General features: G+C 43.6%; 1 protein-coding gene across 5 annotated transcripts in view; it reads left to right on the forward strand.

The window, feature by feature from the left end:
- Positions 1 to 17,923, forward strand: part of TANC2 (tetratricopeptide repeat, ankyrin repeat and coiled-coil containing 2) — a 419,029-nt gene that overhangs the window by 331,525 nt on the left and 69,581 nt on the right. For 4 of the 5 annotated variants that reach the window (XM_040330204.1, XM_040330205.1, XM_040330206.1 and 1 more), the window contains one exon: positions 12,681 to 12,791. The exons of the other annotated variant lie outside the window; for it this stretch is intronic. In XM_040330204.1, coding sequence (XP_040186138.1) covers positions 12,681 to 12,791 — 111 coding nt within the window. The remainder of the gene's footprint in view (positions 1 to 12,680; positions 12,792 to 17,923) is intronic. 5 annotated transcript variants of the gene reach the window in all.

Below are 17,923 nucleotides of genomic sequence, written 5' to 3' on the forward strand. Positions count from 1 at the left end.
GGGGATGGGTTAAATTATATTTTGTGAGCTGCTGCACTTTGAAGATAAAGCAGTGGATTGTAATTTGCAGAATATGAAAGCGGGTATACGTGTGTCATTTGGATGATCGTCACTCGTTATTGTCATGTATTAGTAATGTCATTGTACTTTCTCCTTTTCATCTGTAAGTACCCACACACATCATACAATGTGGGCTCACCTGATCATAACCATGTAACCATTGTCAGTAAACGGTGTTCTTCTAGAACTGCAGGATGACACTCCAGACCTGTGCTGCTGCGCTATTATCCTTTAAATGGCACCAACCTGTTATATAATGCTTTAGTGAGAACACCGAACCATTCTCATCAGTTCATGCTCTAGTTGAGCTTACACTCTAATGTTCTCACCACAGACACTTGCTCCAGGGCTACTTTTAGAAGAAGCCGTATAAACTACCAGTATATTGTTGACTGTGGAAGGAAACCCCAAGGAAAATGTAACTTACCATTTCCAGATTGTATCTGATTCTGAATAACACTGAGGCCTTGTACACACGATCAGTCCAAACTGATGAAAACGGACTGAAGTTCAGTTTCATCAGTCCAAACCTACCGTGTGTATGCCCCATCGGACTTTTGTCCTTCAGACCAAAGTTTTAGAACTTCCTTTAAAATCGGACTGATGGACGCCTGACCGATCGGTCAAAACCGATGGTTAGTACGCAAAAGCATCGGTTCAAAACCCGCGCATGCCCAGAATCAAGTCGACGCATGCTTGGAAGCATTGAACTTCGGTTTTTTTCAGCACGTCGTTGTGTTTTACGGCGCTGCGTTGGAATCAATTGGTTTTTGAACTGATGGTGTGTACGCACATCAGACCATCAGTCTGCTTCATCGGTGAACCGATGAAACTGAACTTTAGTCCGTTTTCATCAGTTTGGACTGATCGTGTGTACAGGGCCTTAGAGTAACTCTACTTTTGTAAGGGGGGAAAAAAAACAGCCAATAAAAATAAAATTTCCTGCTTTGTGTGATGTTTACTGATTTTCCCAGAAGTCCACACTAAGGTACAAGCCAAATTTGAGCATTGCCTGCAATAAAAATGTAAATTTTGATGAAATTTTCCCAAAGGGAATACACATCTAAAGGGATTCAGATCCTGCCACTTTCCTCATTCGAACCCTGCAAATGCAGCAGCTGATTGATCATTCAAAAATGACTTCCATTCATATTCACTGCATATGGACATAAACAAAACAAACAGCTATTTCTTCAGAATAACAGAAGGTAAGAATCTGCAACAAAGTTTGTTAAAATGCATTCAATATACACAGATCACCCAGAGGGGAATGTTTTTTTTACTCAATAAGGGCTAGTTTACACTTGCTTCAAAACATGGCTTCGGACAGGCTTTGTTAAAGCTCTCTGAACGCCAGTCAAAGCTCCTGTCACTAAATATAATGGTTAGCTTGCAGTCCTGTTTACACCTTGCTTTTGCTTAGTGCTTCAATGAGGCTTTGGCGGGGCTTCAAGCGAGCTTTGCCATAGACTTCTATGGAGGCTTTTAAGACGCTTTGAGGCACCACTGAAGCTACATGGGGTATCAATTTTGAAGCAGAGCAAAAGCAAGGTGTAAACATAACTGAAAGCTAACCATTTTATTTATACAGGAGCTTTGACAGTGTAAATGAGCCCTTAAAGTGCAGTTAGTCTAGAAATAAGATTATTGTGGCTTAAGAAATGATTATTATAGGCTACCCCCAACCTTTGTGGACACTCCATGGTTGATTAATCTTGGGGAAGACTTAAGTTACAAAAATTTATTTTCCCTTTAAATTACTTCTGTTCCCTTTAAGGCCTCGTACACACGACCGAACATGTCCGCTGAAACTGGTCCGGCGGACCAGTTTCCGCGGACATGTTCAGTCGTGTGTACGGCCGACCGGACAATTTTCCGGCGGATCGGACAGGTTTCCAGCGGACAAATGTTTCTTAGCATGCTAACCATAAGACAACATTAGCATAAATTTCCCAAAGGGTGGCGATAAAGAGCTGAAAAAACATGTAGTTTCGTGTATGTTGGATGACCATTCTTTGCTGTTTGTATGCATACCATTTTCACGGTTAAACGTCGTTCTGACAAAAGCCCTACGCTTTGTCCGCGGAAAATCCAAACGTGTGTATGAGGCTTTACATGTTATATATATATATATATATATAAAAAACAAGACTTTACAATCCCTTTAGGCAGAAACCTCAGTCTCCCTAGAGAAGGCTTACCTTCCTCCAGCACACAGCAGGTGACTCACAACTGCAGCTCTGTATTTTTCTCTATGACCTCTTAGAGGGGGGGTGTATCCATCCTTTTTGAGCAGCTTTCATTAATCAAAAAGGTCTGTGCTTTAGCTTTGCAGTGTGTGCGACGTCAGATCCCTTCCCCCTGCTTTCTACTGCTGAGAACATTCTTTTCATCAGTGTGTAGTAGAATGATAAACCGGAGAAATGGTTGCAGATAAATAGGTACAACTTATGTAGGAGAATTTGTTTCATCCTTGTGTATCACCTGAGGCCAGTCACTTCACTTGGGTATATGCAGGGGTTAACAGACACTTTAATATGCGGGTGTCAGCCTTGGGGTATGGACATTACATACTGACTGCCCTAGGTAACCCCCACATGTGATACTCCTCCATGAGGACAGCCATTACAAATTTTGGGGTCCCTTACACAGCTTTAGGCAGGACCCCCTGGAGCAGAGAACCAACGGGGGAAGGGGGGGGGGGGGGGTTTGCCATCGGGCCCCTTACAGGTGTAATGCAAAAAAAAAAAGGGAGGGGGAAGGCCGGGCCTGTAAGGGGCCCTGGGGACCATCGTGCCCCTTACAGGTGTAATGCAAAAAGAAAAATGGGAGATTGGCCAGCCGGGCCTTTTACAGGTGTAATTCCTGTACCCCCCTGATGGCGGCCCTGATAGCCTGTACACATGAGCAGAAAATCACACCAAAGATACCGCTTTCGAATCGATCGTACGATGATCTAATCGCTAGTGAAAATGACAATACAAAAATACATCACTTCCGAATTTTTATTCTGTCGTACGGGGATTTTGTACTTTTAGTAACCTATTCGTTTTCGATATGGAGACTACATGCAAAATAAAACAGACGATCATTCGTCCGATAATCTCATCGTGTGTACCAGGAAATGAGGCGAGCTCGATCTAGCTGATTTCCTGCAGCTTCTAATGCACATTGTGAGAAGCTCACAGTGTGCTGTGAAATCGCAGTAAACATTTTCACTGCAGGATAGGAGCCGGTACAAGTGTGCAAGGCTAAAAATGAGGCTGGAGTTCAGCTTTAATCTTCATTTGAGGAAAAGAACGGATTTGATTAGTCAATTACCTGTTCAAGAAATCCATGAAAGCGAACGGCACTATCTCAGGAAGGAGAGGTAGACAAAGATCTGCTTTTTATAGACCGTGTTGTGTGTAGAATTGGGTCAGGACTCAGTCAGGGGTAGTGATTCTGAGGAAGGAATACAGAGAGAAGCATGCCGACCATGTTGGCTTTGAGAGCGTGTCAAATTGGTGGAGTTAGGCGCAGTGGTCACAATTTGTTTAATGAAAGAAAGATCTGTGGAAACGAGCGTACACCCCTCCTTGAGTGAAGCTGGCAGCTTACAAAACGTACAATCATTTATTACAATGCCACAGTGCAAGTGTGATTTGTCTCAAAGGGCCCGTTCACACCATAGAGACGCAGTGTGGATGCGTTCCAGATGCTTTTTTGATGCAGTCCAGTGCATTTGTCTCCCTCTTTTTTTCTTAACTTTAAATAAGAACATGTGTGTTGCGGTGCGTTTTTGTTGCATTCCAGTGCGTTTTTGTTGCTTTTTTAGAGTGTTTCAGTACAGTCCAGTGCAGGAAAAATGCATAATGTTCTACTTTTTTTCTTGGAACTGCAAGCACCGGTGTGAACTATGCCGTTGAAAACCATATAACAGGGATATGCAATTAGCGGACCTCCAGCTGTTGCAGAACTACAAGTCCCATGAGGCATAGGAGGACTCTGACAGCCACAAGCATGACACCCAGAGGCAGAGGCATGATGGGACTTGTAGTTTTGCAACAGCTGGAGGTCCACTAACTGCATATTCCTGCCATATAACCTTCTTTCTATGCGTTTTTAATGCAGAAAAAAATGCACTGAACGGCATGTCATGTGAACTGGCCCTTAATATGATATTGTACTAGTCCGCAGGGATATGCAATTAGCGGACCTCCAGCTGTTGCAAAACTACAAGTCCCATCATGCCTCTGCCTCTGGGTGACATGCTTGTGGCTGCCAGAGTCTTGCTATGCCTCATGGGAATTGTAGTTCTGCAACAGCTGGAGGTCCTCTAATTGCATATCCCCGTACTAGTGGATCTATCATTCAATTTTACATTTTATTAAAGTTCACATTTCATCTCAGCGGATCCAAAGTTGCACAAACCAAAACCCCTATTTAATTCATTTTTTAATATTCAATGCAAACTCCCCAATCCCTCCATGTCTCTGTGTTTTATTACTAAGAAATCACTTTGAAAGCCCCCCCCCCCCCCCCAGGCATTTTTCGATGTGGCCATCTTGAGTAAGGTGGATGATGGATGGAACATTTACTTTCTGGAATCCATCTGCCCTTAGTTCAGGCATGCAGGCAAGAGCGTCTGTTTATCTGAGAGAGCCCATCCTCCCCTCCTGAAGACTCCTGGGATGTATGACATTGTTTGCCTAGGCATGGAGGTAACTGAAGAAATAAAACAAAAAGTTTAAAACCAGTAACTATGATATATTTTCCTATCTATTTACTAATGCTAACATCATTAGAATTACAAATAGCCAATGTTAACTGAGCGAGTGAAGTTCATCTTTAAGATGTGCCTCCTGCTTCTTACTTGCCATAAATAACAATCATCATTTCTCCCTTGTGAACTAAAGCTGTGAAGATCACATGATCAGGCGGCGCATGTCATCAGAGATGACAAAAAGTCTGTAAATGAAAGCGAGAGTGCACTGGCATAGTGCAAGATCCTCAAAAAAAATCTTTAATTTGTTAAAATAAACATATTGGGCCAGATTCAGGTAGAATTACGTTGCGCCGCAGCGGCGTAACTTATCCTATTTACGTTACACCGCCGCAGGTTTACAGCGTAAGTGCCTGATTCACAAAGCTCTTACCTGTAAACTTGCGGCGGTGTAACGTAAATCCGCTCGGCGCAAGCCCGCCTAATTCAAATGGGGCGGGCACCATTTAAATTAGGCGCGTCCCCTCGCCGAACGTTCTGCGCATGCTCCGTTAGTAAATTTCCCAACGTGCTTTGCACGAAATTACGGCGCCCCGATGGGTTTTTAGAACGGTGACGTGCGTTACGTCGTTTCGTATTCCCGGACGTCTTACGCAAAAAAAAAAAAAATCGAAATTCGACGCGGGAACGACGGCCATACTTTAACATGGCTGTTCTAAAGACAAGCCATGATAAAGCAGGCCTAACTTTGCGACGGGAAAAACCGACTAGCGACGACGTAAGAGATTGCGACGAACGCGCGTATCTTCGTGGATCGCCGTAACTAGTCATTTGCATATTCTACGCCGACCGCAATGGAATCGCCACCTAGCGGCCGGCCTAGAATTGCATCCTAAGATCCGACGGTGTAAGTCAATTACACCTGTCGGATCTTAGGGCTATCTATGCGTAACTGATTCTATGAATCAGCCGCATAGTTAGGACGGGCGGATCACAGAGATACGATGGCGTATCAGGAGATACGCCGTTGTATCTCTTTTGTGAATCTGGCCCATTGTACCTACAAAAATGATATAAAGAAACACTTCATACATGCATTGTTTTAGTGCCGGTTCACACTACAGCGACATGAAAGTCAACTTAAGGCAACTTCAAGTCGCCTCCAGGACCGGCAACTTTGCCAGTGGCCAATCAAACAATAATCGGCTCTGTGGGAGGGAGGGGGTTTGCCTGAGAAAACAAATTTCTCTTCCTGTAAAGTTACTTCAGTTAAGACACTGATCTGACTTTGGAGGCGACTTCCATTGAAATCTATGGGTACAAGTCGCCTTGAAGTACTACAGGAACCTTTTCTGAAGTCGGAGCGACTTCACTAGTGTGCATAACGGCTCTCATTCACTTTAATGTAATTTCTCATGCCACGCGACTTGCGGCGACACAAGTCGGATCCAAAGTCGCGATAGTGTGAACTGACACTAATGGATAACTCCACTTTTGTGGGGGAAAAAATTGCAAATAAAGAAAAAATACTATAGGACATATAATTGCGACACTAATCATATTGTAAATGAATGTTATTAAAAATGACCTTTCCTTTTCAATCTGCAGCCGCTGTAAAGTTGTATAAATGCAATATGGCTACCTGGAGCTGTTCTGTATACAGTGTGTACTGACCACTCCTTAGAAATCTAATTTCCTGCTTGTGTGATTGGCTCACCAATTTTCCCAGAAGTCTGCCTAGAATACAAGTCAGATTTCAGGCATCCCCAGGAACAAAAATTATATTTTTGGAGAGATACTTTCAATAGGAGCTCCTCTAAAGGGATGCAGGCCCAGCAGATTTCCTCATTAGTGTCCTGCAGCTGCACACCTGACAGTTGATTATGAAACCACTCCCATTAGACCCACTTAGTACAGGGTCACAGACAAACACAGGGATTTCTTCAGAATAACAAAAGGTAGAAATCTGCAACAAAGGTTGTTATAATCCTTGCAATGTACATAGATCACCCAGAGGGGAATGTTTTTTTTCTCAACACAATTGGAGTTAGGCTTTAAGGAACATCTCATTGACCAATGTAATGCACTTATCTGTCCATTACAGCTTCATTCGAAGACCAGCCTCTAATCTACTGGCTAAGCGTTTTCCAGGCAGCGCCTCTTCGTCAACCCATATATACTTAAAGACTACTCCTCTTCCATCAGCTTATAAATATACAATATTACAATAAAAATACAATAATAAAAGTTACAAAAAGTCTGTTCAAAATCTTGTCTGGTAAAAGAGTAGTGAGTTAAGATTACTATGACATAATAACAGCACAACGAAGCGGAAAGCACAGCCTGCATACGTCACGAGCAATGTGTCTCCATGTACAAATTATGGAAGAAACTGAGGATTCCAAAACTTTGAACATTACCATGGATAAGATTTACGTAAGGCTAGTGTATTCTCTGTATATATCTAGAAAGAAAAAAAAAAAAACAGTAGTTCTGCTTTAAGTAACACATCAGTATGTATCCCATTTGTACATCAGTATGTATATACCACCTTAAAAAAATATGTAGAAAGTTAATTGAGGTTTGTTTTTTTAAGAATCATACTTACCTAGTTGGAGGCAGCATCGGTCCCCCGCTGCCTTTAACACTGGGAACCGAGCATTCAAACACCGCTGATCACTCGGTTCTCACAGCTCCCTAAGAAGAGCTCACAGCTCTCTGCTCTTCCCCCGTCACGCTCACTGGAGCGCTTAGCTGTGGAGGGGGCAGGAGCGGCCGTCTCAGGCTCTCAGCAGCTCGCCCAGGCGTGTGGGCAGACCCCGACTTCATTGTCACCATCTTGCCTGAGCTGTGACCAGCTCTGTGACATCAGCCGGCAGCGGCCATCGGCTGTCTGCTGAAAACGGGTTACAGGAGTGCAGAATGACCTGCACTCTTGTGATCCATAGGAGAAGTACAGCCAAACAAGCTTTGGCTGTACTTGTCCTTTAAATATTGAAACATCTACTAATGGTGGAAATAATACCCTCCCCCTTTTAAATTCAGATAACCTAAGAACTACTTCATCCCTGCTGGGAACACTCAATTCTAATTAATTCACTTTGCAGATCATGAAAATGAAAACACCTTTTTTGTTCAATATATGAAACTATTACCTTCGGCAGAAATTACTCGGCCCACATTACCACACAGGTCAGGCTGTTGGACTTTACAAGATGTATTGTAACTATTATACGTGGGTAGATATGTTCTAGACAAGATGCAGATAATTATCTTTAAAGAGACACCAGATTTAATATAATGAGATTGTAAACCTTTTTTTTTTTTCTATAACTATGCTATACTTACCCGCTCTGTGCTCCCCTTCTCGGATCCCCTGCCATGCTCCTGACTCATCCTCTTCTTTGTGCCACCGTAGGAAGCTGCTCCCTATGGTGGCACACCTGCGGGCTTGATCCCAAACTGCACTATAAACACAGACAGTGCGGCTCAGTCCTGCCACGCTCCCTTATCAAGGAATTTCATTGACAGCCATTGGCACCTGCTGCTATCTGGTAAACAAGGAACAGAGGGCGCACCAGCCTAGCGCATAGTCTTTGTGATGAACTTTATTGTGTTAAATAATATAGATGTATACTCGCTTAAAACAGCAGCAATAAGGCAAGGCACAGCTCATAGCACTCAGAGCGACCTGGTCACCTAGACCAATCCCAGATGTATGAATGCTGACGTGTTTTGAGGGGGGTCCCCTCTTCATCAGAGATTGGCTTCAAGTAATGTGCTAGGCTGGTGTGCCCTCTGTTCCTTGTTTTCTAGTATTTCATCTATGTCTCCCCAGCCCATAGGGGGCAGCAAAGCCTGTGCCAGTGTCTAAACAGCCAAAGATTTATGTTTGCCAGTACAATTCTCTTGAGCACACGTTAGGCTTTTTCCGGTGTATAGTTACCCCTGGTATATGAGGCGTATCCTATGTTTGTTTGTTTTTAAAGTGTATTTTGTTCGTGTACTCGAGAGAGAAGCCAGACTGCATGAGTTGGGAGTAGGCAGGCCTCCCCCAGGGTGGCACTTTTCTCCATGCCCCGGGTGGCAATGGTGGGTGTGTGAGGGGGTCCTCCCACACAGCCGCCCTACCTGTTCTGCTTTGAGGGACTCCCTATAAGGGAGTGAGAGGATTTGCCCGCTCAACCAGCCCTGTTAGTCCTTCGCCTCTCTTTTTAGAGACCGCGTGGTCAAAGTGCGTGCATGTTAACCCAATTTCGAGTGCGTGTAAGTGTGGTGGTTTTTGTGGGAGGAGGGTGGGCGTACTAAGCGCAGGCTTACCTCGCATAGCACACCCACCGGGAGCCGGGCTGAGACCACCAAACTCAATTCACATGTAGCTGAGACCGGGATCCGAACCCCTAGCTGCAGAGGTGAATGGCTTGTCAGTGCAGTGCCAATCGCGCTGAGCCACCGCAGCTTCCAGGCGTATCCTATGTTAAGTATGGACGTCGTTCCCACGTCAAACTTTATAAAAAAATTACGTTGTTTGCATAGGTCGTTTGCGAATAGGGCTGGACGTAATTTACGTCCACGTCGAAAGCAATGACGATTTGCGGCGTAATTTCGAGCATGCGCACTGGGATTCTTTCACGAACGGCGCATGCGTCAAAAAAAGTCAAATACGTGGGGTCACACTACATTTAGGTAAAACAAGCCCACATCATCCACATTTGAATTAGGCGGGCTTACGCCGGACCACATACGTTACGCCGCCGTAACATAGGGCGCAAGTTCTTTCTGAATACGGAACTTGCTCCCTAATTTACAGTGGCGTAACGTATCTGAGATACGTTACGCCCCGCATAAAGATACTCCATTGTATCTGAACACCTAAGTCTTTATAACCACCTTAAGTTCATGTAATACGGTTTTAATTAACAAAGCAGGACTTTATAAGCATCAGAAAAAAATGACAAAAAGCACAACACTTCCGAATGTATCAAATTGCTCCTTGCCGCCTGCTGCTCACCTCTCCTTCCCAAGCTGCATTGTCACCAGAGCCTGGCAGCAGCTCCCAAACAAACTCCACATCCAAACAAAACTCCATCAGAGAGCGCAGGGATAGATTTCTATTTTATTATAGCTGCAAAGCTTTGAGAACGGACTACTATCAGCACCAGTGTTATGTTCAGGGCGCGCCCTTGTTAAGGGGCACTATCACCAGTAAGCCATCTACTTTAGACACCTCGCCATTGGCTATTCAATAACTTGTTCATAGTTATAAATTGCCGTGAGCGACTTCTCATTCTAACACCAGCCATATGGGATAATACCCAGGCTGCAGACATGCATAGCAAAATAAAATAAAGTGCAGCATTTATTTTCTCTTGATTAATGAAGGGATGGAAAATTCCAAAGGAAATGATATATACAGTTTAAATATATCATAAAGCTAGTTTATCTTATGACACTCATTGATGGAATACCTTTATCCTTCCCAGGTTTTCAGAAAGAATGTTGCAAGTCCTACAATCTTAGAGTTTGCAGATTGTTTGCACCGTGTTGAAGATTTTGATAAATTGGTGTGGCAGCCTACACACTGTCAGTACACAGGTCATAGTGACAACTTGTTGGCACTACTAATCATAGTTAAAAAAAATATATACACATGTGTGTGAATACTTACTTTATATTACACTGAGGTCACCATAGTATTCTTTTTAAGTAATCTGTAAGCCTTTGTTTAAATAAACTTTGACTCCAGTTAATAGATTGGACTAGATAGGTGCGCTGTAAAATGTATCAGACTTTACACTATCAATAAATCCTAGAATGTTTGGGTGATCTATTGGAATATAAATAGTTCCTAACTATATATATATAATCAGGGATATGCAATTAGCGAACCTCCAGCTGTTGCAGAACTAAAAGTCCCACAAGGCATAGCAAGACTCTGACAGCCACAAGCATGTCACCCATAGGCAGATGCATGATGGGGCTTGTAGTTTTGCAACATCTACAGATCCGCTAATTGCATATCCCTGATATATAATATCTCTAGATATATATATATATATATATATATATATATATACAGTACAACCTTGGATTGTGAGCATAATTCGTTCCAGAAACATGCTTGTAATCCAAAGCACTTGTATATCAAAGCGGATTTCCCCATAAGAAATAATGGAATCTCAAATGATTTGTTCCACAACCATTTAATCATAAGTTGTTTAACCATAAAATGTTCATCCACAAATGGAAGCCTCCACAAGGGGATTAGAAGCAAAATCCAGCAGGAGCTACTGAGTATAAGGCCCCATTCACACGGACGGATCATTCAGGTCCGCCTGTCAGTTTTGACGGCGGACCTGAACGGCCGCTCCATGCATCCCTATGGAGCGTCGGATGTCAGCGGAGACATGTCCGCTGACATCCGACCCTATCCGATCCGCTAAAAACAGACGTATAGGGGGCACGTCCCCATCCGTCCATATCTGATCGGGTAAGATCTGATGAAAACGGACATGCTGTCCGTTTTCATCAGATCGCTCCATAGGAGACAGCGGTGCCTGACAAGCCCCTGCCCGCTCAGTGAGCAGAGAGGAGCTTGTCATCCGTCGGCTCAGTGGAGATCTGCGGACTGATCTCCCGCTGAGCTGGCAACGGAGTCCGCCTCGTGTGAATGAGGCCTTAAAGAGAGGCGCCTCCAAGTGTAGCTATATGGTTACATTTAATGAAGGTACAACATTTTAGCAACTCACATGGTTGATGATTAAAAGAGACATATGGCACAGGCATTCAGGGGTAAAGCTGTCCACATAGACCGTCATTGGCAGCGCCGGCTCTCACTGCTGTCAGTTTGCAGTCGTGACCGGGAAGACTACCCTGCAGTAGAGCGATATAAAAGTGAGGCTTGGAGCGCAGCGTGGAAGGGACGATGTTGATGGCGGTGTGGAGGATGGTCTATGTCATGGGTCTTCAAACTACGGCCCTCCAGGTGTTCAGGAACTACAACTCCCATCATGCCTAGTCATGTCTGTGAATGTCAGAGTTTTGCAATGCCTCATGGGATTTGTAGTTCCGCAACAGCTGGAGGGCTGCAGTTTGAGGATCCCTGGTCTATGTGGACAGCTTTACCCTGGATGCCTGCCTATTTAGATGCCATGCATACTAGCTCATTGTGCCTTTTTCTTGCAGGGTTTTTTTTTCTGTTTTTTTTTTCAAGAGGGTTTACTTCCTCTTTAAGGAAAGTGGCAATATTGGCCAATACAACCAATGAGATATTTGCTTTTTAATTCTCTTACCTGCACTAGAAAATTGATTGGTTTCATTGTTTCAGGATTTTGCTGCATTCAATGTTGGTACATTTTTCATCACTTGTACTTACCGTTATGTAGGCACAGTAATAGACCTTCAAATGTCTCCAAACTGCTAATTTGCTATGATCAAGTTCTAATGTTCAGATCTTGCTCTCTCTCTAGGGGCATAAAGTGACATATTAGTCATGTGCCTTTATTTTATTTAAAAAGTCCCAATTAGCAGTTTCTCTTGATGCTTGTATACAATTAATCCTCGCCGATACTTCACCAGTGTCATTGTTGGGGGGGAGGGGGGGCTGCATTCTGCACATAGCCCCAGAAAAGAATGCAGAGCTGACACATGGCAGTTTTTCCAGTACACAAAAGAGGAGAGGGGAAAAATTAGGGGTAACATGATCTATGTTGGACAGTGTGTTTGCATGCTGTTAACGGTTTCCATCTGCTCAGTGTGCTCACAGCCTTTTTTTCTCTTTTCTTTCTTTCCTTTTTTTTTTTTCCCTTACCTTATCTTATTCCCCCTTTACCTATTTGTCTTCTTCATCACTTTCTCCTCCTACTTTTATTATTGTCTCCTCCTGTCCCTTTCACCTCTAAACTGCACCTCTTAGCCCCACTGAGGAAAGCAAAGTTTGTGGAGAGCCCCAGAATTCCAGAGTCTGAACTTGGATCCCCAACCCTGAGCTCATCTCAGAAACTGGACGCTGATGCCTACCTGCTGGGTAAGTGGACAGCTTTGGTAGTAGCGCATGGTTTTCAGGGTCAAATGTGATGGTCCAGGAAGTGACAACTGTCAGCGGTTGCACTAGAGCCCCTAATGTAAACCAGATGGTGCATTATTGGTATTCATTGGGCATTACTAGAAATAATTTCACTATGCTGCCTTCTTTATCTGTTCTTCGTATACGTGCTGGAAACCAGTGACATGTTTTCTGGAAATGTAGCCTCTTTTTTTCCTTCTGTCAGTGAAAAGTAAAAGTGACCGATTGCCCAAGCCCAGTAAAGCAGTTTGTAGTTGATCAATTAAAAAGGAAATTGATTATAAATCTTTCTGGCTGGAAAGTCCCAGGTCATTATAAGGATGTTACATTTGTTCAAATGGCACCAACATTTATGGCTGGAAGCTAAATACCTTCATGTCTGGTCACATATATGGAGGTACTAAAAGGTGCATTCTGTACTTGTATAGTGTCATTTAGAAGAGAAGTATGGGTTTAGCTAAATATATATATATATATATATATATATATATATATATATATATATAAATAATGTGAGGGGTGTACTCACTTTTGTAAGCTACTGTGTGTGTGTGTGTGTGTGTGTGTATATATGTGTGTGTGTGTGTATATATATATATATATATATATATATATATATATATATATGTGTGTGTGTGTGTGTGTGTGTGTGTGTGTGTGTGTGTGTATATATATATATATGTATATATATTAGGGCTGTTACTGATCAAAATTTTTCTGTTCGATTAATCGTTTTTTTTTTTTAATCGATTAATCTACTAATTTCGATTAATTATAACGCACATACAGATCCAACTACTTTTAGCTGATCTCCTTGCAGGCCGATTCCCAATGCAGCTACCAACCACTGAAAAAATGGATAGCAGGATACAAAAACACACACAAAGGCAGCGCTCGATGGGAATAGCATTAAAACTTTTATAGTCTTCAAGTAGGTAACCAAATTAATATAGCACTGGAGCTAAAATCGATGTAGCTACATAAACTGTAAAAATGGTGCGAGTAATACCAAACGGTACCAGATGGACACGGCAAGCCCCACCTGTGTCTGTGACGTTACCGGATCTCCAAAGGAACTCCCGGAAGGCCCAGAAGCCGGCGGAGAGGTGAGTACCAATCAAAAGAATTTTAATCGATCAAAAAAATTTAAGATTAATCGATTAATTAAAAGTTAATTTGCACAGCCCTAATATATATATATATATATATATATATATATATATATATATATATATATATATATATATATATATATATATATATACACACACACACACACAGTAGCTTACAAAAGTGAGTACACCCCTCACATTTTTGTAAATATTTTGTTATACCTTTTCATGTGACAACGCTGAAGAAATTACACTTTGCTACAATGTAATGTAGTGAGTGTACAGCTTGTATAACAGTAACATTTGTTGTCCCCTCAAAATAGCTCAACGCACAGCCATTAATGTCTAAGCCGCTGGCAACAAAAGTGAATACACCTCTAAGTTAAAAATGTCCAAATTGGCCCCAAAGTGTCAATATTTTGTGTGGCCACCATTATTTTCCAGCACTGCCTTAACCCTCTTGGGCATGGAGTTCACCAGAGCTTCACAGGTTTCCACTGGAGTCTTCTTCCACTCCTCCATGACGACATCACAGAGCTGGTGGATATTATTAAAGACCTTGTACTCCTCCACCTTCTGTTTTGAGGATGCCCCACAGATGCTCAATAGGGTTTAAGTTTGGAGACATGCGTGGCCATTCCATCACCTTCATCCTCAGCTTCTTTAGCAAGGCAGTGGTAGTCTTGGAGGTGTGTTTGGGGTTGTCATCATGTTGGAATACTGCCCTGCAGACCAGCCTCTGAAGTGAGAGGCTCATGCTCTGCTTCAGTATGTCACAGTACATGTTGGCATTCATGGTTCCCTCAATGATCTGTAGCTCCCCAGTGCCGGCAGCACTCACGCAGCCCCAGACCATGACACTCCCACCATCATGCTTGACTGTAGGCAAGACACACTTGTCTTTGTACTCCTCACCTGGTTGCCGCCACACACGCTTGACACCATCTGAACCGAATAAGTTTATCTTGGTCTCATTAGACCATAGGACATGGTTCCAGCAATTCATGTCCTTAGTCTACTTGTCTTCACAGTGTGTGGTGTGTGGTCTAAGCACTGACAGGCTGACCCCCCCCCCACCCCTTCAACCTCTGCAACAATGCTGGCAGCACTCATGCGTCTATTTCCCAAAGACAACCTCTGTATATGACGCTGAGCACGTGCACTCAACTTATTTGGTCGACCATGGAGCGGCCTGTTCTGAGTGGAACTTGTCCTGTTAAACCGCTGTATGGTCTTGGCCACCGTGCTGCAGCTCATTTTCAGGGTCTTGGCTATCTTCTTATGGCCTAGGCCATCTTAATGTAGAGGAACAATTCTTTTTTTTTTTTTTAAGATCCTCAGAGTTCTTTGCCATGAGGTGCCATGTTGAACTTCCAATGACTAGTGTGAGAGTGATGACACCAAATTTAACACACCTGCTCCCCATTCACACCTTAGACCTTGTAACACTAACGAGTTACATGTCACCGGGGGTGGAAAAATGTCTAATTGAGCCAAATTTGGAAATTTTCACTTACTCACTTTTGTTGCCAATGGTTTAGACATTAAGGGCTGTGTGAGTTATTTTGAGGGGACAGCAAATTTACACTGCAATCTCTACCAGCTCCAGACGATGAAGCGCTTGGGCCAGCCCCTACACCTGCTGTACCTTGTTGCTAGCCCATAACTATGACAGGTGACCTAACAAATACTGACCTTGTTGAAATTTGCATATGAAAGCACCCTGGTCATGTTCCTCCCAGAGCATTCTACCAGGTATGTGACCATTCACGGAACATCTCTATGTGCCTGCTGTACATGTCCGGTGACATTTATAGTCTGAAAAGTGAATATAGGTTAAGTCCCCTTTCACACTTATACGACTTGTCCCACGATTTTGGACTGCAAAATCGCATGACAAGTCATTCTCCATGATTTTCAATGACTTCCACTCATATTGGCACGACTTTAAGTGGTACCAACTTCAAAGTAGTCCCTGCACTACTTTGGTCCAACTTCCATGTGAGTTAATGTCCATAGACCTCAATGTTAAACCCTCAAGTAGCATACAAATCGTACCTGAATAACATAGACACGATTTCAATACAACTTTGAAAGCACAAGCAGCTTTTTGACCCTTGTCCCACCCAATCCTTTCAACATAGTAGCCCTTCCCAAGCACGTTTTTCTAGCACACATTCACTTCCTGGTTATTCCCTCAGGAACAATGTGCTCCAAACAGCCCAAATAAAGAGATGTCCTTGTCCTCCGCTTCTCCTCCTCTTCTTCCTCGTGCACTGCTACTGCTGCAGCAGCAATGACAACAGCTGTGGCAATATATTGAGTAGCAAACATTTTCTGTCACAACACACCACACCAACCAGGAAGCAAACAGGAACTGGAAACAACTATGCCAGGAAAAGCAATTACCTCACACCATGTATGTTTTCATTGGTTAATGCCAAAGTAGTACTGATCCAAAATCGCGCGAAATTGTGGCAAAGTCGCACGACTTTGAAGTCGTACAAGTGTGAAATGGGCTTTGTGTGCAAGAGAATTGATGACTTTGTGTGCAAATGATCACAACCATACAAAATGTCTGCATCTTCAGACCTGGGCAAACCCCCCCGACTAGCTGTCTAATGGAAGAGATCGATCATCTGACAGGTTGTGTTATTTTGAGGCTAGCAATTCTCTGAGATGATGCTGGTAGTGCAAGCTCCTCAAATGTTTAATCTACAAATTTTTTAATTCTATTTAATAAGTGTGGCAAGAATTATAGGTTTTTGGTACAGACGGCAGGTTGGACTGTTCTAAGGCTGGCCATAGATGCCTTTTAATTATTATTTTGATCAGTCAGAAGACTGATTTAAAAAGAATGACCTTATTCCATCATTCACACAATAGAGTTAGATGGAGGAACCTTCCCTGCTATCAGGACTCAAGTACTCACCGAGACCGAAATGCTGAGGGCGGCTCACCTTTACGACCCAGCGCGCCTGCCCCCTGAAGTTGAGACAGGTGGCAGAGGCACAAGGAGGTACCGGTGCCAGCGGGATAGCAGAACTTGATGGCGACTGTAGTAAGCAGCAGCAGATCCTGCAGGGCGAGACAGGAGACAGATGGAGACAGGTCCGGAATGCGGGTACAGTTCAAGTTCAGGGAACAGGCAGAGACAAGTCCGGGGTGCAGGCCAAGGTTCAGGGGCAGGAGGCAGCTGCAGATCCGGGTCACAGGCCAAAGGTCGAGGTCAGGAGAAAGCAGCGAAGTCAGAGGCAAGCCAAGGTCAAGTTCCGGGAGAGAGCCGAGTCGGGAGGAATTCCGGGTCAAAGGCACAAAGGAACAGCAACAGGAACAACATACGAGCTGACGATAAACCAGCAACCTGTCTACAGACAGGGGCTGGTTTAAATAGGGCGGTCATGCCTCTGATTGGTCCCGAAAAGGTGCGCGCCTGTGCCGCAAGGAGGCCAGCAGAGCTGGGACCCTGACACCTGCTGTGCCATTGTATTCTGATAGTGGGACTTCTCCGACCCCTAGGTAGACTTCTGTCAGGTGGAAATGGTCATAGATGGATCAAAATTTGCCCAGTCCCTGGTGAACTGGTCGAATTTCGATCCCTTAATGGGCAGCGTAACCCTGCTCACGGGCTCCTGGTCAGGGTTTGCAGATGACCATCTACATGGATGCTTGACACAAGCTAACTGTGCATTTTGCAGCTTCTTCGTAAATACCTTTGATTCATTCAAACTAAATATAAACTGTATGAGTCCCCTAGATGGGGGAAAATGGTTAAAAAGGTGATTTTCTGTGGCTTGAATATGCAATCCTTTTGTTTCCTTATTAAATGATTTGCCGGTAGTCACCTCTCCTACTCCCACCTTGATGATGGGAAGTATTATTGGAACGGACACGTAACCAACCCCTTCCTTCTCATTCACTTGCGTTCCCCCCCCCCCTTTTTCTCGGCAGGCTTCTCACTGACAGCTTGCAAAGTGAATC

The sequence above is a fragment of the Rana temporaria genome, chromosome 12, assembly GCF_905171775.1.
Source record: "Rana temporaria chromosome 12, aRanTem1.1, whole genome shotgun sequence".
In the NCBI taxonomy this organism is placed as follows: domain Eukaryota; kingdom Metazoa; phylum Chordata; class Amphibia; order Anura; family Ranidae; genus Rana; species Rana temporaria.